The 24,558-nt window shown below is 42.0% G+C and overlaps 1 protein-coding gene across 1 annotated transcript; it reads right to left on the bottom strand.

The window, feature by feature from the left end:
- Window positions 1-560: 560 nt before the first annotated feature.
- Window positions 561-14,963, bottom strand: LOC134615027 (transmembrane ascorbate-dependent reductase CYB561). Its single transcript, XM_063459356.1, has 6 exons — window positions 14,648-14,963; window positions 10,889-11,147; window positions 8,019-8,117; window positions 7,787-7,890; window positions 6,052-6,209; window positions 561-1,841 (listed from the first exon to the last, which is right to left on the bottom strand). The coding sequence occupies exons 2-6, from the start codon at window positions 11,085-11,087 to the stop codon at window positions 1,649-1,651; spliced, it is 753 nt and encodes a 250-aa protein (XP_063315426.1). The 5' UTR covers window positions 11,088-11,147; window positions 14,648-14,963; the 3' UTR covers window positions 561-1,648.
- Window positions 14,964-24,558: the final 9,595 nt, after the last annotated feature.

Here is a 24,558-nt window from a genome sequence, read left to right as displayed (position 1 = left end):
GGGGGGGGGCACTATTGAGAAAACCTCCCTCCATTTAGGGGGCACTATTGAGAAATCCTCCCTCCATTTAAAATAAAACCTGCAAAATAAATAATTTAACTTAACTGAAACCCACCCTTCCTTCAACTGCACTGGGGCTTTGCACAGTCCAATCACAGACTTCTCACAGAGAAGCTTCTGATTGGCCCATTACGCCACCTCAGAGTGCATGCGCACACTTTATGCCGAAAAGGGAGGGATGTTTTCTATAACAAAAAATGGTTACAGAAACACTGTAACCAGTAACTTAAGTGGTCATGGTGGTTGGAGTAACCTTTAACAATGTACTTAGCCTTAACAGAACATTGTATCTGTTTTAGCTGCTTTGGAGTGAATGATTTGACACCAGATATATTTTTTAATAAATTCCCTTTTTAACAAACAAATTAAGGCCTATATTTTTAGATATGCTTTTTAAAACTATTTAATATTTTGAAAATAATTTAATATTGATATTTTATATATATATTTGATATTTTAAATAAATGTAAAAGTTTCTCAAAATATTAAATGTGGTGCCTGATAACGGCCTCAATTTATTTACAGAAATAATAAAAAATAAAGTATACTTTTTTTTTTTTTCTCTCCTAGATATAAGAACCTAGCAGTAAATGCTTTACATCTCCACCTAGGAATGTAGTAGATTTGGTAGACATGTTAAAAGGATGATGCAAATCTATCAAATTATGGCCACAAGTGATGTCTGCCTTAAAGTAGGATGCATTATAACCATGTCTAGAGTTTTCATATCCATCCATAACTTTATCATGTTGATTGGGGGCACATTAAAATACTACCTTGTAGTATGCAGAATTCCAGATCGATTTATCACCTGCTTTACTACATGAATTATTTGACTTCTACACATACACAGAACAGCTATTTCCATCAATTTATAAGAGTGAAAGAAAATGTGTCCTTTGTGTCTAAGATATGGCATCCCTAAATACATCATCCCGTTAGCCAAAGATTATACGAACAATGTGGCTCTTTTTGGTTGTTAAGAGGGCTGTGCAGTTTGTTATGGGCCTTGGGCAGGATACAGCACAATTAGAAATATTACTGTTCCAGTTTAAAAAAAACTAAAAGCTTAAGTAAACCTGTGATTTTCCTTTTACAATGAGTTCCCTTTTAAGCCATAGGAAAGACACTCCCCTGCTATGGCATTCGATATAGGATTGATTTACTAAACAGTTTGTTGTGCGGACTTACAGAAATATAGGCTAGACTTGCAGGACTGGAAATAAAATTGTTGTCCTTTCTATTTTGGCTTAAATATAGTGAATTTCCTCTTCAATTTCCTGGAATTAACGGTTTAGCGAAAAAAACTTTTTTGTTTTCTCTAAAAGTCGCTTTAGGCTTTTGATAGCTAACAGGGCTGTATGATGATAATAAATTATATAGTGTCACGGAGTTACTGTATGTAGTTGTCAGTTATTGGAGCTGCACTTTCCTGGAGTCCAATGTAGATGCACACTCTTACACCCTATTACAAACCCGTTATCTTACATTGACAAAGCCTCCAGCCACAGCAAGCATCACGTTACAATCACAAATATTGTCTGAGGGAAAGCGGAAGATGGATCTTAGCTCTGCTTCAATAGGATTGTCACGGCTCACACGGGCTCTCTCCCTCCGTCAACGTCTTAAAATCAATGGAGAGCGCTTGTTCCTCTGGAAGTGGCTGACGCCTCCACTCGTCTCGAGTCAGAATATAGCCAACGACTGTGCCAAACGCAACTAGCAGCAAGCCCAAAGTGTTTGCAAGAATGCCCTCTGGTGGCATTTTCGAGTAGTCCTTTCTGTAATAGAGAGATAGAGAGGCATTATATTAAATATCACATTTACACATAGAAATAGAAACAGTCAGTTTACTTATGTGTTCTCTAGACAGCATTGTTTTAAAGACCGTCCAATCACATTTCACACACAATATCTAAAGGAGTGCTGGTGTGGGGTTCTGCCATTTCTGGTAGCCTTGAGAGCTAAATATCAGTCCTTTAACAGATGTATTCATTACACTGAGAATTGTGGGTAATTACATATGGAACTTAACATTTTAGATTAACATAGCAGAGATATAGAATTCTTGTGTTCTGTACTGGGATCACCACGGAATTGTATTATATACACAAGTATTGCTGCGTTAATGCAATCTAGCTGCACATTTATTTATCTATTTTTTATTTTAACTGCAAGTAACCTCAAATTTACTGGAAGACAAAAACCTACAAACCTTTAAATTGGTTTTAAAGATAGCCACATGTCTAAATCCCTCCCCTTAGATTTAAACCCCAGTACCATACCAATTTCTGAAAAATGAAAGTCTTAAAACCGCATTGTGCTCCTTAGAATGTGTGACCTATAAAGCAGGGCATACAAAACGATAAATCAGGGCAAATATGTGAATATATTTTGAAGTACTTGTGTTTAGCAGTAATTATGTTCACATTTGTATCAGGAAAACTGGCATTTTTTATATTTGGTTTTTATCTTATTCTAAATCAAAAGTAGATTTTACATTTTATATTCTGAGAATATAATGTTTTATGGTATTCCAGCCTTATTACGCATTTGTATTAGAGAGACATACCTTTGGGTGCACTAAATACAAAGCCAAAATTGGTTAGGGGCACTAAGCACCAAAACAACTTTAGCTTAACAGAGTTTTGGGGCATAAATCATGCCCATGCAGTCTCACTGCTCAATTCTCTGCCATTCAGGAGTTTATAGCTTCCCCCTTTAAGGCCCTTGTCACTTACCTGGGTCCAGCTCCGATGTCCCTCGGCGCTGACTCTGCTCCGCCCACACTCCTCCCCTACCGGACTGGAGGAGGGAGCATGTCTCTCTATCATGCTCCCTCGCGGCTCCCACAATTCCCAGCACAGCCACATCATACTGTGCTTGGAATTATGGGAACCGTGAGGGAACATGATAGAGAGACCTGCTCCCTCCTTCAGTCCTTCTATGCTGTCAGCATTAGTGAGTGTGCCGCCTGATCGGCCACCCAGCGGCACCAGCATGGAACACGGCCGGCCCCCCTCTTACTTCTATTGGTAAATGGGAGGGGGAAGCAAGAGACATTAAGGGAATACAGAGACACGGGGGTTGGAGAAAGAGACACAGGGTGAGAGAGACAGAGAGGGGATAAAGAGACAGGGGGAAGAAAGGAGAGACACGGGGGGAGGGGGGGAACATAGAGAGGAACTGGGGGGAGACAAAGAGGCACACAGAGGGGCTGGAGGTAGAATGAGACACACATAGGGGATATATATATCATGTAGATTAATGTGTGTATTGGTTATATGAATATATATATAATTATGCCTATAATATGTACATTTATATATGCATAATACACAGAGAAATGTCATTAATATGTACCATATGTAATGAGCAGATATTGGGCCAGTCTTGTTGCTAGGTGCATACTCCAGCACAATAACATATTTAAAGTGAAGAGCGCACCCACAGGATTTCAAAATAAACAAGATAACGTCATTTTTTACAGTTGTGCGCTTCATACATTCACCTTTTTTGTTTTTTTTCTCACGATGGAGTAATAATTTTTAATTCTAAGTTATCTTTTCTAAGTTATCTTTTCTAACTCTGCATCAGCACAGTATGCTGGTGCGACACATTATTGTACTGGTAAATAATTGTGTTTTCAGTGGTGTATTTAGGATTTGTGCTGCCCTTCGGGTTCTGCACAAATCACGCTTGACTGTTCCAAGTGCCAAACAAGCTACAATAGGCTTGATATATTTACAAAGCTTTGATCTATGTGCTGCCCTGGAGGTTAATACTCTGGATTTTTAACATTAATAATTAAAGCAGCATAGAATAAGGAACTGTTATTAGTGATGTCCCGAACAGTTCGCCAGGAACCGTTCGCCGGCGAACATAGCGTGTTCGCGACTGCGATGTTCGGTCCGCCCCCTATTCGTCATCATTGAGTAAACTTTGACCCTGTACCTCACAGTCAGCAGACACATTCCAGCCAATCAGCAGCAGACCCTCCCACCTCTATGACTAATAGGGGGCGGACCGAACATCGCGCGTATTCGCGACCACGAACACGCTATGTCCGCCGGCGAACTGTTCGGGACATCACTAACTGTTATGCATTGATCAATAAACAATCTTTAGATTTCTTCTATATAAACTTCATGTTGCAGGGTTACCTTCTTGCTCCAAAACGACTGATGTACATGTTACAGGAGAAAGCTAACAAATGAACTACAACTCCCAGAAATCTTTGCTGTGCCAATAAAGCATTGCCATGTAGCTCTGTAGAAAGTTATTGGACCAGCAGCCAATGCCTGTTTTATTTTTTGAGGGAACTTACTGGAGATTCTGCACGTCATTTTAGGAAATGTAGGTACTTCAAATATGACCTTTTTTAATTTTCTTTGCATATTTGAATGCTCTTTCTATAGTACATTAACAATAGGCCAACTAGACTAGGGTGTCACTTTAAATTCTTGGCAGCCAGTGCCCCTCTGTTATTTAATTCCATAAAATGAGGTCCATACTGTACCAGGAGAGCAATTAAATACACAGTAACCGGTTCAACCAAGCGTATATCCATTGAAAGGACACGTCAGCATTGTGTGTGTGGTTTGAGTTAATTCAAACCCAAGTTTTTTGTAGGTGGAGCGGCACCTTCTCATAACAATGGTATCATTAACAGAGCGCCATAGCATGTGAAGAACAGAAAAGGTACACCAATCGGTTTATTTTACTAGATTATTTAACCTTTTAATACCCAGGAATTTTCAAATCGATTGTATTTGCAATGGCTCTATTTGGTTATAAAAGTAATGCATCGTGGAAATAGCAGAACAGAAACTTTATATGAAAGCAGGGATTCCCCAGTTTTATCGAATTCACATAAACGGTTTAAATAACACATTACTGTACTGGAAGTTACATACTTAACCCCTTAAGGACACATGACATGTGTGACATGTCATGATTCCCTTTTATTCCAGAAGTTTGGTCCTTAAGGGGTTAAAGGGATGATTACACCTCAAGCTAAAACACCCCTCAATAAATACAATTATAAAAAAAAGTTGAGTATATATAGTAGGGTGGTTAGTTAAAGGGACATTGTAGGCACCCAGACCACTGCAGCTAATTGAAGTAGTGTGGGTGCTGCAATGTAAAACAATGTTTACATTGCAGCGCTAAGTCTGCCGTCACTAGAGGGCTTCCGGAATCCAAACAGACTTTTGGTCCATTATCTGATGCTGCATGTCTTCATGGACCTCCAGTGTCAGATTTTCCTCAGAGGAAAGCATTGCATAATGCTTTCCTATAGGGGGGATATAATGCGTGCAGGTTTTAACCCCTTCAGCCTTGCGGGATGGGGGGGAGGGGGGGGACCTATTAACCTTATAGTGCCAGGAAAACAGCTTTGTTTTCCTGGCACTATAGGATCCCTTTAAATGGATCTGTCTTTTTCGGGGTCTTTGCATACTTTGCAACCCCTCCCCAGAAAAAGGACAAATAATGTGGATCCGTGGCGCCACAGTTTTTTGGAACTGCAATGTTTTAGATTGCAGCACTAGGTGCAAAAAGGTCACAGCTCCCAGACCACGTCAATGAAGTGGTCTGGAGTCTGAGTGCCTACACTGTCCCTTTAAGCATTGATGGTAAAAAAACAAAAAAACAAAAAAAAAACCTTATACTTCAGGTATCAGGACATATGCAAACATGCTGGGGATTAATGGTCTCTAAAGGTTTTTTTTTTTTTCCATCCTTTTATTATTATTAAAATAATCTTAATGGAAGGTAATTTCCCTTATTTCAAATTTAAATCTACACTTATTCTAAACACAGTTTAGTGAACTGACCCAACAGCTGGTATAACCATGCTTACAGATTTTCACTGCAGCTAGTTGGACTCCAAAGGTTATCAGGCCGAGACGTGTTACCCTAGGAGTAAGGCAGCACATTTAAATGTTGCCTGAATAATGCAATGGGTTATGTATATCTGTGGATACTCACGGGATTGAGAAGAACAGTTTTTCCGTTAAGCCAAGTAGGCATGAAGCTATGGCACAAACCAAAAGGGATAAACCAACGAAGACGTGCATCGGCTTAAATTTGGCCTTGTATGTAAAACCTACTTCCGGCACAAAGAACATGACGAATCCAAGTATCCACTGTAAGAGAAAAGAGGAGTGTTATGGCCAATGTCGGATGATCGGCAGAAACACAATGCAACTTTGTAACCACAACAGAATTGGTTAATTGGAGTAAAAAAATTGAAAAATCCCCACAGATTTCGGCAAAGGTTTCCTTTGTTTTATCATTTTCAACTTGTTCAAGTAGGGTCCTCATTTACAAACTACTACATTTGTCACTATACCTGTATATTTTGCCTGCCCGTTGTCCAGATATGTGGACTTGTGATTTATAATAATTAATCTGTACTATACAAAATATTTCTCTGAATATGCAGACAGATAAAAATTGTGCTAGCTGTACAGTCTATTGAAAGCATAACCAACGGAGCAGCTTATAATGAGTAGCTACCATTAGCTATCAAAAGCATGGAACTGTAATGCAACACTAGTTGGTATATCCAATGGTGTACAGTGATAAAATGGTAGCTTTAGCTCCAGTCCATGCATTTAATTGCACACAGATGAGAATTTGGATTGGTAGTATGTATCACTACTACAGCGTGTTGGTGTTGATTAGCCTTGCTCTTTACAATATACAGTATGGAGTTAAAAAGCTGGCTTTATTAATTGGATATACATGTTTTACATGTTTCTGTGACAGAAACTCCCATGCCAGAGGCTTTTGGAGAAGCTTGAAGGCCAGCCACTTGCCCACAGGCTATGAGCCTGTCCAAACAGCCCCTACACAGGGACTACTTTCACTGTGGGGAGGGGTCCTGGATGCTTACTGAGCTATCCAGCCAAACTAGGGGACCTATAAGTATCAACTGGACTTGTTTAACACATTAAGTGCCTGACCGGGAGATACTCTGTAATTGTTCCTCGGATTGGGACTGTACTGAGGACGGTCAATCCTTAAACATGTATCGCTCGGTCCCCTGACTTTCAAATAGAGCGCTCTTTGGAGGGAAGATTTGGGAGGCATTGGAGGATACCTGGGGCTTGAGAACGCTCCTCTACCCAGAAATCACTGAGAATAATTTGCCGTACACCTGGAACTTGTTGCTGGATCAACGAATAATAGCACCCGGTGTAACTTTAACCTAATGTAACTCGGGTGTGGATTCTCTGATCAGAGACAGTTCTCAGCTCTATCTTTCCAGGAAAAGATAGCACTGTAGGGTAAGCATTGCTTTGTATGGAGGACCCCCTGCAGGGAGAGCCAACGCTGTTTCTCCAGAAATGGGCTTTGCATTCCCAGTCTTGACAGCAATGAGGACTAATTTGCAGAATCTTCTCATGTTGTGTTGACAAAGGGCAAGATGTAGTATGTATAAATCCTGTAAGTGTCCGCCCGGCTGAACACGCCTCATTCTGCAGCTCAGGAAGGAAGAAAGCCAAGAGGCAGAGACCCAACTTTGGGGTTAACCACTGCTGAATGGAGGTACCCGGATACTGCTGACTCCATAACTTAAATGAGATTAGGTTGCTGTAACAGTTTTAGAAAACTTATCTCTGAAAAAGGTCCTGTAAGAGGAGCATACATTCACACTTCTGAATTATTAAACACAGTGAGGCATGGGGGCTGGTAATAAAAAGTATCGGCATCTTACCTGCAAGATGTAGAAGACGAATGTCGCCATGCCACACCAGCTGTGCAAGCTATACATATCTGGAATCCCGCTTGACTTGTGGAACTGAAATACAGCAATGATTCCTGGGGAATAGAGGGGAGGTCTTCAGTTAAAAAAACTGCTGTTTGATCAGTCTGCTTCACTCACAGAAGATCAGTGTAAACCACTCACCCCTTTCTCACCAAATCACAAGGAAGCCATAGCTACCTACCTACTAAGGAGATGATCAGCGCAAGGATGTGTAGGACACCGTGAAGGATCTTGGTTGCTTTCTTTGTCTCATTTCTGAAAACTCGATACACCAGGAGTGCTTTAAGAAACAAACAGGGGATGAGGGAACAATATATCAGTAGAATGCCACCTGTACTCAGGGTGGTCCAAAATAAATGTTACCATATCCTATGACAAATACACTTTAGGGGCAGTTCCAACATTCCTTCTCGCTGGAGTACTATTATTATAACAAATTAGACAATTAGTAAACCTTAGATGAGGTAGGTGTCTGAACAGGATGTGTCCACCGAGTCGTCTTATAAAGTGACAGTTAACCAGCATTATTTAGGGATAATGGATGCAGTAATACATGTGTTGCCTAATTCCTCATATTTCTGTCAGCTGATGGCATAACAAATGACAATACTAAATCCAGATCATGTCCCCTCCTTCGCATCTTCCCCTTGCTTGACGTACAGCATGAATAAAGCTAATCCGGTTTATAACCGAGACGTGGTTAATAATAAAAGAGAAATTATTTTAATTGCTTAATAAGATTGAGCAGGGCTCATCTCTGACTCAGGCACTGTGATTTAATATAATTTAATTGGCAACTGGGAGCTAAGCTGCTCACAGTAACTAATTCATGACCACAAACTACGCAGAATATAAGGTCAGAAGGATGAACCTCAACATGGATACAATGAAAACAGAAATACCCTCCGAGGAGGTCCTAGATTTATTTTTTTATAGCCCTGCCACTCAATTGGGATTATTCACTAAACTAGGATTGATGGAGTCAGGACAAGGGGGTTTCGTCATAAACACACAGAACGCACAAATGAGGTAGGTCATCTGTAGAAGGGGTGCTGGCATCTTTTTGTCACATGAAATGCAAGATTCAGTAGCTTGGGCGTTTCTGTGATTTTTTTTTTACACTTTTTGGTTGTCTCCTATCTGACGCAGTTCTTTAACACCTCGGTATCAGTCAAGAAGACTTCGTTATTTAGCCCTTTCTATTCTTCATGTACTCTTCTCAATTCGCTAGAGTTACAAGATCATCACCCACTCTGAAAATCAATGCTACATTAAAACAGGATGTCACATCGGGAAACCAGATTACTGATCACATTTTAAAATGCTGCCTTATCAGAAACCAGAAAATTTTTTTTTTCTTATAGCAGATTCCCAATGCAAACCCCTGGCACAGTGTTCCATATGGTCTAATATTCATCCATTTCTGACCCCAGACCTTGAGCTCTCCTACTGAGTAATATAAGCTAGACCGGGCTGGGCTTAGCATCTACTTGCAAGGAATTCATTTTCTGCTGAAGAATACACTCTGCAAACATTTGAAGGGAGTTGCTGTGATGGAAGCTCTCGTGCCACACACTTTTGGAGAGGTTTGAAGGCCAGCCTTCTGCCCATAGACAATGGGCCTGGTCCCAAGAGCCCCTGAAAGGGGCTATTGTCACTGTGGGGCGGGGCATGGGGGCCCGGATGCTTACTGTGCTTCCCAGCCAGACTTGACGATCTCTGGGGATCGCCTGTACTCATTTTACATATCGAGCACCTTACTGGGAGATACCCTGGAACCGTTCTTCACATCGGGACTGTGCCGAGGTCCAATCAATTTTTAAGCGGGTATTGCTCGGTCCCTCCCCTATAGGGAGGGCTAGTCGAGGAGGCATCGGAGAATACCAGGGGCTTGAGAGCGTCTCCCTAGAGGCCCGGGAACCCACACCCTCTGGTGTGGATTCTCTGATCAGGGTGCTCGGTGATGAGCTTTCCAGGGATATATTGTGTGGGTCCAGGATAAGCTGGTTCTGGTGGAAATTTTGTGTGATGTGACTCTAGGACTTTGAGTGCACAGCAGGGAGCCAATTGTGTTACCTGGGGATAACATAATTAAGTCCACAGAATATAGCCAGGAAGCATGGCTTTGTATGGAGGACCCCCTGCAGGGAGAGTCAACACTGTTCTCTATAAATAGCGATGTTCTATACAATAAAGGTCATTCTCCACCCTGCATTCCGACTCATCTAATGCATGAGGGAAAAGCTATAGTCTCTGTTTTAAAGAGAGAAGGTCTCCTGAGCTATGATCACTGCAGCCTTGTCCGGTGAAAGAGGTCCTCAGAGACCCCAGTCAAGCTTCAGCACCTAGGTCTAAAGTGCTCCAGAGTCCCTGGTGGTAACGAGGAAGCTGACCTGGCAGAGGGTCTGAGTCTGAGTACAGGAGCTCTGTCAAAGTTGATAGACTCCTGAACATGCATTTTTTTTTTTTTGCATTGGTGAAGGAATTACCTTTCGTGAAAGCATCGGAAAGCCTGACAAATATGTCAGTCTCTTTTTGGTTTCACTATTTGAGATAGCAGGCTGTGTTATTGTCCAGCACTCGTGTCTCTTTGTTGTCTTTGTTGACATAAAATTTCCATGAACAAAAGTGCCAAAATAGGAGCCTCCTCAAAAACACTCAAGGGCACCAGACATCAGTGATCTACATCAAGAGTTATAGAATTACCAATTTTTATGGAAATTTTTGTTCAACAACCTATGTAGAGACACAAGTTTTGATTTTTATTAAGAGGTCATTTGGGAGTGGGCCTTAGAGTGGTAGCATTTCCCGGGTTCTCAAACATGTTGCCCATACTATTTTCATTTAAAAGATTCCATAGGCTGAAGAAGCAGTTGAGGACATTGTGCAAATCTGGTGAAGATCGCTTGTTACAGACAACATGAAGTCTCATTTCTGGAGCAGGTGTAATTTCATTGGCAAGACCCAGCTTCTACAGTAATTCCAGACAGACACAATATTACCATCAAACAATATCTTTGCCAGCCTCCTTCCCAGGCCAATTGTACTTACCATCTCCACACAAAAACACCATTCCCAACACCATGCAGAGTGGGTGGACATTAAACTGCAGATTTCCAGACCAGGCAAACCCCCCTCTGTAATGTGACAGCCATGTCCCGGTCACCGCTAAAGCTGCTACCCCAAGGATTTGGGACAGGGCGACCCAGTACGGCATCCATCCAGTGTTCTGGTGGGGAGAGTCGTCCATTGTGATGACAAGCAAAGGTCTCTGCCAGTGGCAGTCAAAGGCCAAAGAACAAGGAAGAGCCTGAAAAACAGGATTATTTACATCATGGGTGATGGGAAAGATAAAGTGCCTGAAACTATATATAACGTGCGTATATGACAAATTATGTGTTCTTAATGGATAGACTATGTTTCCAACATCCGTAATTCACAACTAAGAGATAAATGAAATGTTTCTCATAAATGAGAATTTATGACAAAAGTGGGTTACAGGGTTTCGAATATTCTCAACAAGTGCCTTGCGGAGGCTGACTGTGTAGCTCACCCTTTAAGCCTCCTTGGAATTCTAAGTTGTGCTGCAGGGATAATTGATTGTGTGAGTGAGACCAACTGGTTATGTAAATGTATGTGAACCTTTTTTTTTCTTCCCTTTTTCAATTAACAAAACTGAATTATGTATAGATAGTTTGCTGTGTGGATAGACACCGAGATCACTTCATATTTGTAACCTTCTCATAAAGAGAAAACAAGAACACAAAGCAAAACCTTTTCACAAAACTGAATGCTATAGTCTATGTGATTTACATGTTGTTTTTTTTTTTTTTTTTTTTTTTATTTACAAGATGGCGTTCTCCAGGCTCAGTAAAGCCTGCATTACCTAGCGGTATCAAGACACTAATATTTGCTCAACCGTTCTCTGTCTGTTCTGGTTTTATGGGTACAATATATATATATCTTTACAATAGTTTTTTCCCCCCTTTTTAATTTTTTTTTTCTTTCCCTTTAAGTTGAAGAATGCTACTCCTATTTTGTTGAACTGTAGTATAACTTTCCAAAAAATACATTAGATCTCTCACCATTATAACAATGAGCCTGTGTCAATTTGCCAGACCCAAATGGCTAGGGTGAAATCCTCCTAGACCCCTGGGTGGATGAACAATGATTTCCCCAAGCAGAGAAAGTGACCCATAGATGCAGAGGAATACAGACTGAAAACGGTTTGACATAATTGGAGGTACTGCACCCGCAGCCTCCTAACACCATGTTAGGGTATAAAAAAGAAAAATATAATAAAGATGCAGAACTTGTATTAAAGGGAAACTGCCACTTGTCTGGAAAGTATACCATTGAATAAAACATTGCACATCACTTACAGCTATTATAACTTTTTGTTTAATAAATGGGATGCTCCATGGGATGCTCCATTTTATTTTAAAGGTTAAATCTGTATTCCTAACAATATAGTGCTCTCTGGTCTCCTCTCCCCTATAGAACATAGTTAATAGTAAAAAAAAAAAGAAATTATATAAAAATCTTTATTTACTGACCCAATTCCAGCACTGATCTCCCTTGGTGCTCCGCCTCCTCCGACAGGGGATCTAATACGCATGCGCGGTGAGCATCATGGGCACATTAGACCCTCCCCATAGGAAAGCATTGTCTCAATCCTCCTGACATCCAACGTCATTTAAAGGGACACTCCAGGCACCCAGATCACTTCTGCCCATTGGAGTGGTCTGGGTGCCAACTCCCACCACTCTTAACCCTGCAAGTGTAATTATTGCAGTTTTTATAAAGGGTTAAGGCCTTCTCTAGTGGCTGTCTGTTAAATAATGCTTTCCTATGGGGAGGACTAATACGCGCGCAGCCATTGCCACGCATGCGCATTAGATCACCCCGCCGGGGGAGGAGCGTGGGCGGAGACAGACCCAGCACCGAGGGACATCGGAGCTGGATTCAGATAAGTGACTGAAGGGGTTTTAACCCCTTCAGCAACATGGGATGGGGGGTGGGAGGGAGAGGGGCCCTGCAGTGCCAGGAAAACAGATATGTTTTCCTGGCACTGGAAAGTCCCTCTAGGGGACTCAGAGTATGCTAGAATCCAGGAGGCGCCTCTAGTGGCTGTCTGATAGACAATCACTAAAGGCGGTCTTAGTCCTGCAAGGTAATTATTGTTTTACTTTGCAGGACTACGGCGACGGGGACATGAGATGAAGTGGTCTGGGTGCCTACAGTGTCAGTTTAAATATTTATCAAAAAGGTAGCAAATGACATCACAATTCAGTTCTATCCAGATGCAAACTGCATTAGCTCACTGCAATGAAATATTACAGTTGCTATGCATTGTGAGACATGGTTGTTGGGACATACTTGCCGAGCCAAGTGGCAAAGCAGGTAGGGCATTGGAAATGAACATCTGGGTATTAGAGGAACTGTATAGCGATATGAACTGTGAGACTCATATCCTACTGAACTGTGCCCAAAAATGTTCAGAGTACAGCGACAAATGATCTTTGTGCTTTTGTAGAAGTCTGAGCTATGGTATGTTGGGTTTTACACAACTATTGCTTCTGTTTTGCTACCAGAAAAGTTCTGTGTACGACACCAATGTATTTTTCTGAGCAATATTTCTCACATGCATTGTGATAGTCATGAAAAGTGTGCGGAGGAGATTGTGGGAAATCTCAGCAAATTTAATTTTGCGTGTTTTCCCTACATTCCGGGAGTTTTCCTACAGGCTATGAATCGGGTTGTAAAACTGGTGGAATATACACACTCATGGTTCGTTACGGAAGTCTAAGGTCAGAATTGTCAGGAATTCAAAGTGAGTTTCTAATATAGGGCCACGATATCTGGTTTGTAGAAATTCTCAATACTCGCTATGCTTTATATTCAGCAATTTTAGACAAAAATGTAATATTTATTCACTGCGTATAATATTGATGAATCTTAAATGCTTCTTATTCCCCCCTCCTCCCCCCCAAAAAAAAACCAAATACAAAAGTCTACAAAAAAAAAAAAAAACACAACAAAAAATAATCAACATATCTGACTTTGACATCACACAATTGTGGAGAAAGGGTGATGTGGTTCTACTTTCAGTGTATATTAAGGGCGCTGCTTTCATTGATGTTTCCACTTAAAGCTAATTATTGCGAGGAAAGAACAGACACACGCAGCCTGGGGCGAGGGACAGTGAGTCTGGAGACACCACGATTCATCTGTGTGGCGTAAACTAATTATTTATCAACCCTTATTACATTTCAAATCGAATTCTACGCAGATGGATGAGAGTGGTAGGGGGTGGGCAGCAGCCATGCACACGTAACAGGTAGCATTATTTAACCAGCTACAGCTGTGTCCCACTGTGCTAGGGGAAATCACTGCTTGAGCCCTATGCAATCCAATATTCCATCAGATAACCTGCTGTTTTCATACGCACTTACGAGGCTGGGCCAGAAAAATAGGCTAGTTATTGGTCATGGCAGCTTCTGGCTGAATATAATATGGAACATAGTCCAGAAGAGGAGTAAAGACTGGCCAATGTTTGCTATCCACATGTTACAGACCCGTTTGTATTATTTTTCTTTAACCTCCTGTTCTGGGAGGTGAGGCACTGCATCCACCAGAACATTTAGAATGCGTCTCATGTTGTGACCCAAATCAAATACAAATACACAAGGCACACATGCATAAAAACATGGGAGAGGTAAACAGAAGACAAAATAGAAAGAAATGTAAATGGCAGGGGATTGGTCTATAACCTCTTTACATGCCAAGATACACACAGCAGTTTCCTACCTGCTGACAGGCTGCTCCTAGGTCTGCAGACAGCTGGATCCAGACAATCCCTCTGGGTACTGAGCTTTTGACTTCACCCAAGCTGCCAGTTTGTGGCCTCCTCCTCTAAGGCAGTGGGTGCCTGGGTCCCAGCCCCTGTGAATCCTGCTGGCTCAGCCTGTGTCAGTCCTTGGCTTGCACTTTGCTGTCAATACCTGAGCCCATCTGCCAGGGTTTGTCCCAGTGTGTCTCTTATTCCTGCCTGTCCCTCCCTGTCCATGTCACCCAAGGCAGGCTAGTCCTATTTCCTGCTTTTAACTTGTGGGAGGGGTTAGAATCCCAGCCCAGAGTTGCCATGGAGATAAGAGACAGCTGCTGGCCATGACATACTGTATGGTATGTACTTATGGGTGTAACAATGTAACACTGCACGAGGGTGTGTCTGCTCAGTACAATCAGTGAAATTACATCCTAATGCAAAATTGGGCATAACATTGTAAATATAACACAGGGTACAGAGACAGCCTCATATTGGCATAGGGCCAGGTAACCAGTAGCTCTCCAGCGGCTGAAGAACTGATTTCTAGGACAGGGGTTGGCAACCTTCAGCACTACAGATGTTGGGGACTACATCTCCCACAATTCTCTTCCAGCCATAATGCTGGCAAAGCATCATGTAAGGTGTAGTCCAAAACATCTGGAGTGCCGGAGGTTGTCTACCCCTGTTCTAGGATACCCTGCATTCATATATTCTGTCAAAGCATAAAGACATTAGTATCCAAATGACAATTCTTAGCAGCAGGCACTGTAAAGCATGATGGGGATTGTAGTTACACAACTGCTAGGGCTGTTCTTTTTTCACTAACTGGTAACAAAAAAAAAAAAAAAATGAATTCTCTACAATATTAAACAAGCTGGCAAAAAGAAATAAGGTTGGAACCGGTCTATTTATTGCATTCACTATTATGCAATTTGTTTCTTAAAATACAGTTTAGTGAATAAAACACAAACATTCTATAAATAATGCAGGACAATTTAGTACATCTATACCAGGCTGCTCACACTAATGGGATATGAAATTGCAAATGAAAGAAGCATGGATAGGTCAAATCTGGTTGGAGAGGAGAACAATACCATGCTATTGCTGCTCTACTGGCAAATTTATACTGTGAGGTTAATTCATTAGATCAAAAACTTTTATTTATTTTTTTTATCCAAAAAGACAGTTTTAGAAGAATTCTCCAACTCCACTATAGTTACAGCGTGGATATTTTTTGCTTAAATTCTGTAACCGAGGGGCAGGGCCTGACTTCCATGCAGATCAGTCGCATCTCAAGTGAGCTCCATGAGTAAGCTCAGTATTTTGCTGTTATTTGCTTGCGAAAACAGACACTGTAAGCTTGGGAGAACCTGCACACCAGCGAGCTAGAGTGAACACGTGGCCTTGAGCATTGTTCACTCTAAGATGGCCGATATCACACTACCCAAGGCCTGCCAGAATCAAGTATGGCTCGGCTGGACAAGTTTGACGATTTTTGGCTGATCCCTAAGCCGCAGATAGCAATGCCCCAGAACACAGCTTATGGTGTCCCCAGGGCCAGTGCAAGGCTTTTTGACTACAAAGGTGAAGATGCATCTTCACCTGTGTGTCTCGTAGCCCACCTTTTGAATTTCTTACCCCCATTAGTGTTTCATCTCCACTCTTTTGAAGGTCTTATCCCTTTGGCGCCTTTGTGCCTTACACCCCCTCTAGTGCGTCTCCTACAACCCCTCTTATGTATTTCTTACTTCCCTGCCAGCTCCTTAGGTCTCTTTTTCTCCCATATAGCCATAGATACAGGCACAAATACATATATGCACAACCATACAAACACACAGACACAAAGACAGACATTCAGGCACACAGTCACAAAGATATACAGACAAACAGTCATAAAAGGCACACAATCAAACAGTCATACAATCTACACAAACAGGTACACTGTCATACACACACAGACATACATTCATACAGACACAGGCACACAGAGTAATACAGACACAGACATAAAGAAACAGAGATAGGAATATAGAGACATACATACACAGTGATACAGAGACATACATACACAGACAAACATTTCGGCTCAGCAGAGCCTTAATCATGCAATAAGGCTCTGCTGAGCCGAAACTTTGCACTTTCTATGGGGTGGTTCGCTTATCAATAAATATACCATCCTTGGAGTGTTGCCTACATTTATTCCTTTTGAAAACATACACAGACAGTCATACAAAGACATACAGACTGTACGTCTCTGTATAACTGTCTGTGTATGTACACAGGGTGGCTAAAAGATAGATCCCCATCTGTCGTGCAACTTTAACAATGCTTTGAAAGCTGGGGCTCTAACGATTCCCCATGCTTGCAGGATTGTTTTTAGCACTGAGCAGTATATGTATGGAGTATGTTTGTGTAAATGTAGCGGTGTATTTGTATGTAGTGTTTGCGTTTGAATGCAAGCATGCATTTATGTGTAGTGTTGGTTTTTGAATGCAGGGGTGTGTTTATATATAATTTTGGGTCTGATACAGAGGTGTTTGCAGTGTTGACGTTTGCATGCAGGTGTGTCACACACTGACAGACAGACACACATACACACACACTGACAGACAGACACACATACACACACACACACTGACAGACAGACACGCACACACACACCCTGGTCAAAATATACACTTTTCTAGCCACCCTGTTTCCTACTTTGTGGGTTCAGGGAGGTGGCTTACCTGGGATCCAGAGTGCTGCCTGAGGTAACTGGGAGTTTAAGGTGCTGGCCCTGCCCAGCCCTCCTCTCTGCCTTCTCCTGTTTCCGTCTTCTTGGGAGGACATCACTTCCTCCATCTGATAAGAAAGGGGCCGGCGATAGCTCTGCCCCTGCTGGGCGCCAGCCGCGGTGTGTGCTACAGAGGGAGCAGAGATATGACGTGTTCATATCCCCGCCCCTCCACACAGTCCGTAGGACTGCAGGTTGGTGCTCGGCCACGCTACAAGAAGTGACCGGCAGGAGAGGTGCCTGTGCTGCCTATGGACACGCCAGCCCCGAGTGTCCCATGACCTGCCCAGATTAAAGTTTCTGTAATGAAAAGCCTTAGGAGACCATGGAGGAATACTGGATCACTGAGTTTTCCATTGCCTATTGACGCATACCTGGATTGAGGGCCTTGAAGGAACTTTTCATATCCTCAGAAGGTCTATAGCCAATGCCATCTCATGTCCAGATCCATTTAGGCGCCAAAAATCAAATCAGAGAGCAATGCATATGTGTTCTTGCTGAAGCCCGGGGCGGGCGGAGTGGACTGTTCAGGACAATTGGGACCATGCTTCTATTTGGGAATAGTCCCGCTATTTTGGTAATCAGATGATTTCAAATAGTATAGAACCAGAAGTGTGGTGTTGATTAATTTTACATGTGCTATTTACGTGAGGTTTTTAACCCCTTAAAGACACATGACATGTGTGAAATGTCATGATTCCCTTTTATTCCAGAAGTTTGGTCCTTAACCCCTTAAGGACGGACGACGGTTCAGGACCGTCATCGGCATTTTTCCATTGCCGACCGCTGACGGTCCTGAACCGTCCTAACTTTAAGATTTACTTACCCGATCGCCGTCGTTCCCCCGGTGGCGATCGGCGGTGCTCCCGTTGTGGGGAGACTGCCTGCAGCCCAGACAGTCTCCCCATGGCGAATTAGGACCCCTGTGGCCATGTGATCGCTCAAAAGGGCGACCACATGGTCACAATAGGTGTCCATGTATCTGCCTGCAGGGGGACTGTCTGTGCTGACAGGCAGTCTCCCTGCTAGTGTAAAATCATAAAAAAATGTAAAGTTAAAGTTAATAAAAAAAAAATATTATTATATATGTGTATATATATATATGATATATAGACATATTATACCTATATAATATATGTCTATATATCATATATATATATATAATGTCATGCTAAGTGTATTTTTATATTAATATGTACATATATTAATATAAAAATACACTTATAATTAAATTACACACGTATATATATAATATATATAATAACTATATATATTGTATATATATTATTATAAAATACGAATAATAAGTAATTTAAATTAAACATGTAAAAATAATAATAAAAATAAAAAAACAATTATATCTATACAAAATTTTATTCTAACTGTATTTTGATATTAATATATATATATATATATATCAAAATACACTTAGAATGAAATTGTATATATATCTATGTATATATAAATAAATAAAAAGAATACGAACTATTCATATGTCCATATACAAAATTACATAAATAATTATATAAATATACACGTAGACTTCAAATATATAAATATGCATATATATTTAAATTCTACGTGCGTATTTATGTAATATTTTTACATAATTAAGTTATTTTATTGATTGCAATTTAAGGGACCTGCCTGCCAACCCAGGCCGAAAGTCCAGAGAATTTAATTTGCTATCACTGTATTTTACCCTGTAACGTTCTACGACACCCTGAAACCTGTACATGGGGGGTACTGTTTTTCTCGGGAGACTTCGCTGAACACAAATATTAGTGATTCAAAACAGTAAAACATATCACAGCGATGATATTGTCAGTGAAAGTGACTTTTTTTGCATTTTTCACACACAAACAGCACTTTTACTGATGATATAATTGTTGTGATACATTTTCCAGTTTTGAAACACTAATATTTGTGTTCAGCAAAGTCTCCTGAGTATAACAATACACCCCATGTACAGGTTTTATAGTGTTTTTGAAAGTTACAGGGTCAAATATATGGGTCAAATATTTTTACATTGAAAATGGCCAGGTTGGTTACGTTGCCTTTGAGAGCGTATGGTAGCCCAGGAATGAGAATTACCCCCATGATGGCATACCATTTGCAAAAGAAGACAACCCAAGGTATTGCAAATGGGGTATGTCCAGTCTTTTTTAGTAACCACTTAGTCACAAACACTGGCCAAAATTAGCGTTCAATTTAGTTTTTTACTTTTTTCACACACAAACAAATATGAACGCTAACTTTGGCCAGTGTTTGCGACTAACTGGCTACTAAAAAAGTCTGGACATACCCCATATTGAATACCCTGGGTTGTCTACTTTAAAAAAAAATATGTACATGTGGGGTGTTATTCAGCGATTTATGACAGATAATAGTGTTACAATGTCACTATTGATACATTTTAAAAATGTATGTTTTGAAACCGCAATATCCTACTTGTACTTATAGCCCTATAACATGCAAAAAAATAGCAAAAAGCATGTAAACACTGGGTATTTTTAAACTCAGGACAACATTTTGAATCTATTTAGCTGTTTTTTTCATTCGCTTTTGTAGATGAGTAAAAGATTTTTCACATAAAAGTCAAAAAACATGTATTTTTTTTAATTTTTCATCATATTTTTTCATTTTTTAAAAATTAAATTACATGAGATTATATAAATAATGGTATGTAAAGAAAGCCCCTTTTGTCCTGAAAAAAAACTATATATAATTTGTATGGGAACAGTAAATGAGAGCGCGGAAAATTACAGCTAAACACAAACACCACAAAAGTGTAAAAAGATGCCTGGTCGCAAATGTACAACATCGCAAAAACAGTCCGGTCCTTAAGGGGTTAAATCTACCTTCCAGTGGTACCCATCTTCCTTTAGTTAATTTTTAAATGTGGTAATTGTGTTGATTACATGCTGAGCCATCATGTATATCACAGAAACTGTTTATATGTGTGATGATATCCTTACAAAACTGGCTGTAAAATCTCTGTATGGCATTTAATTGAATCTTATTTTAAATGGAGTTATTTGTCTTCTATGCATATTGAGCAAGGCACGTTGGCTGCAGCTTATCTGTCAAATGCTTCATAAGCAAATTTGGCAGTCTAATCTCTGTATACCTCTCAATAAAAACAGATTGACCAAATAAACGCCGTAACTCACCTCAATTTGGTGTTTATGAAGAAATCCGCAGAAAGGCATATTCACTGGAGTCTGTCCAGCCCCTCGCTTAATTTAATTAATTGGTTAAACGGCACCTCTACATTGCTGTCATGTTCGGCCCCCTCCTGAGCCGATAGGTAAGGTAATAATGGGGGTTATTAGTAAGGAGTAGAAAGTAGGATCATTGTTCCTGATAAAGTAGTAATACTGGTGTACCCAAGTGACAATAAATGGGGGCTACCTGCTTCCCAGCCCAGACAGACATATAAAACAGCTACTCCCAGCTGTTACATTAATCCAGAGCTTTGAAAAGTTTAATAAAATGTTTGAGTGCGGGGTGCGGGGGGGGGGGGGGGAGGGGGCTGAGACAGCTCTGGCGTTACAGACTTTGTTCTGACACACAAGGTCCAATAAAAGCACTGGATGACAGTGGGGGTGGGAGGGGGATTATCTTTGTAGATCAAACCCCAGGAGATGCAAACATTTCTAAGTTCTAAACGTGGAGCAAATACCACAACAACAATTGTAATGTTCCTACTGAATGCTTTTTTACCCTATTGTTTTTTTTTTTTTATAATCAACCCCCTATTGTGTTGACGGATGCTGCTGGGTACCACTAATACAGAAATTTTGCAGGGTATTCACCAAGTTTTAACTTTTTAGCACAGTGCGTGCCACCTGAGCCTGCAAAATACCACTCTGTTAATTTTTAAATATGCCCCTACCAGACAGATTCACCATCTAACTATAGTTCGTAATCATGATACAAAGGTTGGAGGGATTGTGCTTTTTCTTAACAAATAACATTACAGGATAACTAAATCTCCCAGATTACATCATCTCAATGCACGGACAGACTGACCACATCAGTGATTGCCCATGGGCCCGAGGCAGTCAGGGGCCCTGCCGCTCTGAGTAGTTGTGACTGAGATTTTTATTGCAGCGATAGGTGGTGGGGTCCCCGATGACACAGAGGACCCCTGCAACCTATGAAAACTGTAAGTTGCTCCCCACCGTGAGTGAGACCTGGCAGTAGTCCTATTGTTCTAGCAAGGTCTCCTCTTTAGTCCCCCTGCGTGGTGCTCTGTGAGAGTTGGGGGGCATAGAAAGTGACATCACATCCTAGCTCTCTCCTGTACCACACCCCTGAGGATAATCAGCATTACGGAAGGAGTAGTAGCCTGGCAGGGACACCAAGCATGAACAGAGGCGTACCTAGGGTCTCCAGCGCCCTTGGCGAGGAACTGTATTGGCGCCCCTCCCCCATCATGAAAAAAGAAAAAATATTTTTTTTTTAGATCAAAGTTTTCCACCATTTAAAATGAAGCTAAAGAAATAGATCTAGCATTATATTTTGTTTCCTTATCCTCCCTCTCCCATAAAAAAGTTAATAAAGAGGAATTGAAAGTTCCTGAGGTTTCTTAGGAACAGAGTCCTGCCTGTCACCCAAAGAACCCGAGGAGGCGGCCAAAGGCTGGCCAGATAAGGGGCATGTGTGGGTGTGGGAAGGTGTAGGTGTAACTGGGGAGGAGTGTTAGGAAGGGGTGTGGTAAAAGGGGGGAGAGGGGGCTGTGGTATATATAGGTGGGCATTTTCCACTATTACCTCCATATTACCTGCCATTTTAAAAATTCAGGCGTGGTAACAGCTTCCCTCCCTTGTAGCTTGGCTGGTGTTTTGTGAAGTTGACTCCTTTTTCCTGTCGCAGCTGGCGGGGAAGGTCCTTGCCAATCGGGAGGTATCAGGAGCACATGGGGAAGAAAGAAGGTCGGGGCTGATCCCTCCCCTAATCTCTGGTACATGGTTTGGATAAACTGACGTGTCCACTGAGCCAAAGGCCTGCTAGTGGTTGGCATTGTGTGTAGGGGGGCCAGTTGGTGGTTTTGGAGGATTAGTGGGGAAGACCGTTACAATGAGGGTTTGGGATTATCGGTGGGACGACTTGGCAAGGACTAGTTAAGTTAAATATTATATTATGTTAATATGTTATGGTTAACGATATTTTTTTCAAGTGTAAATAAAGCTGTGGCCCTATTTTGTATTACAATTATGTCTCCGGTTTTTATTGTAAAGAGGGAGGTTGAATGGGGGATTTTGGTGTCGCACTACACGGTACCTACCTACACACATGAAAGCACTACAAGGAGAACTCTATCAGCTAGGGCAGTGCTCCCCAACCTTTTTATCGCCGCGGACCGGTAAACGTTTGATAATTTTTCCTTGGCCCGCTTGTTTTGATTTAATAAGACAAAAAAAAAAAACAGTCACATATATTAAAAAAACACGCAGACACGTACATGGTCAGAAAATCACAAACACAGTCACATAAAGACATAGACTCAAAATTGTGTGTATGTGTGTGTGAGCGGTGCAGTGTGTATGTGAGGGTGGCAGTGTGTGTGTGTTTGGGGCGGTGTGTGTAGTGTGTGTATGGGGGGCAGTGTTTGTGGGGCAGTGTGTGTAGTGGGGCAGTGTTTGTGGGGCAGTGTGTGCAGTGTGTCTATGGGGGCAGTGTTTGCGGGGCAGTGTGTGTATGGGGGCAGTGTTTGTGGGGCAGTGTGTGTAGTGTGTGTATGGGGCAGTGTTTGTGGGGCAGTGTGTGTATGGGGCAGTGTGTGCAGTGTGTCTATGGGGGCAGTGTTTGCGGGGCATTGTGTGTAGTGTGTGTATGGGGCAGTGTGTGTAGTGTGTTTATGGGGCAATGTGTGTAGTTTGTGTATGGGGCAGTGTTTGTGGGGCAATGTGTGTAGTTTGTGTATGGGGCAGTGTTTGTGGGGCAGTGTGTGTAGTGTGTGCATGGGGGCAGTGTTTGTGGGGCAGTGTGTGCAGTGTGTCTATGGGGGCAGTGTTTGCGGGGCAGTGTGTGTATGGGGGCAGTGTTTGTGGGGCAGTGTGTGTATGGGGCAATGTGTGTAGTGTGTGTATGGGGCAGTGTTTGTGGGGCAGTGTGTGTATGGGGCAATGTTTGTGGGGCAGTGTGTGCAGTGTGTCTATGGGGGCAGTGTTTGCGGGGCAGTGTGTGTAGTGTGTTTATGGGGCAATGTGTGTAGTTTGTGTATGGGGCAGTGTTTGTGGGGCAGTGTGTGTAGTGTGTGCATGGGGGCAGTGTTTGTGGGGCAGTGTGTGTATGGGGCAATGTGTGTAGTGTTTGTGGGGCAGTGTGTGTGTGGGGCAGTGTGTGTATGGGGCGTAAGGAGGGTAGGGAGGCTTTTTTATTTATTTATTTAATTAAACTTAATATATTCATGTCCCCCCTCCCTCCTCTCCCCCCTCTTACCTTTACTGGGAGGAGGGGGGGGGGACATTTCTTTGTCCCTGGTGGTCCGGTGGGGATTCCCTGGTGGTCCGGTGGTGGTGAGATGAACTCTAGCCCAGTTACAGGGCTAGAGTTCACTCTCGCGAGATTTGGAGCGTTGCCGTGGTTACCGCGGCAACGCTCCAAATCTCGCAAGAGGAGGACCCGGAGGAGCAGCAGGTAAGAGCTCCCGGGTCCTCTCTCACTCCCTCCCCTGCCGGCTGTCAGCACAGTGCCTGCGGACCGGGGAGGGAGATCTCTGATCTCCCCTCCGGTCCGCAGGCACATTGCAGGGCTGGCACTTGGGCAATGCCAGCCCTGCATTAGCCGGCAGGCTCGCACACCCCTGGGCGGCCCGGTACCATTTGATCCACGGACCGGTACCGGTCCGCGGCCCGGGGGTTGGGGAACACTGAGCTAGGGCACATGAAATCACAAATCTTCATATACAATGCTTTCCCAATAATGCCAATGATAGGGTTTGCTCTAATATGAATCTGTTATCAGCCTCAAATCATAAATATATATTTACACTTGTGTAATGATGGTGATGTGCCAGTGGAATGTTTGTTACCATATTGCAAGCATAACACAGGCACATCACACCTTATGACAAGCATAACACAGGCACATCACACCTTATGACAA

Source organism: Pelobates fuscus, chromosome 6, assembly GCF_036172605.1.
Source record: "Pelobates fuscus isolate aPelFus1 chromosome 6, aPelFus1.pri, whole genome shotgun sequence".
NCBI lineage: Eukaryota > Metazoa > Chordata > Amphibia > Anura > Pelobatidae > Pelobates > Pelobates fuscus.
Note: the sequence above shows the minus strand (reverse complement) of the source record. Positions and strands in the feature narration are given on the sequence as shown.

Coding starts and splice junctions, on each gene's coding strand:
- LOC134615027 (XM_063459356.1), bottom strand. CDS start 11,087: ATGGACGACTCTCCCCACCAGAACACTGGATGGATGCCGTACTGGGTC. Junction 7,891..8,018: donor GCTGATCATCTCCTTAGTAG/GTAGGTAGCTAT, acceptor TCTATTCCCCAG/GAATCATTGCTGTATTTCAG. Junction 1,842..6,051: donor AAACTGTTCTTCTCAATCCC/GTGAGTATCCAC, acceptor TCTCTATTACAG/AAAGGACTACTCGAAAATGC.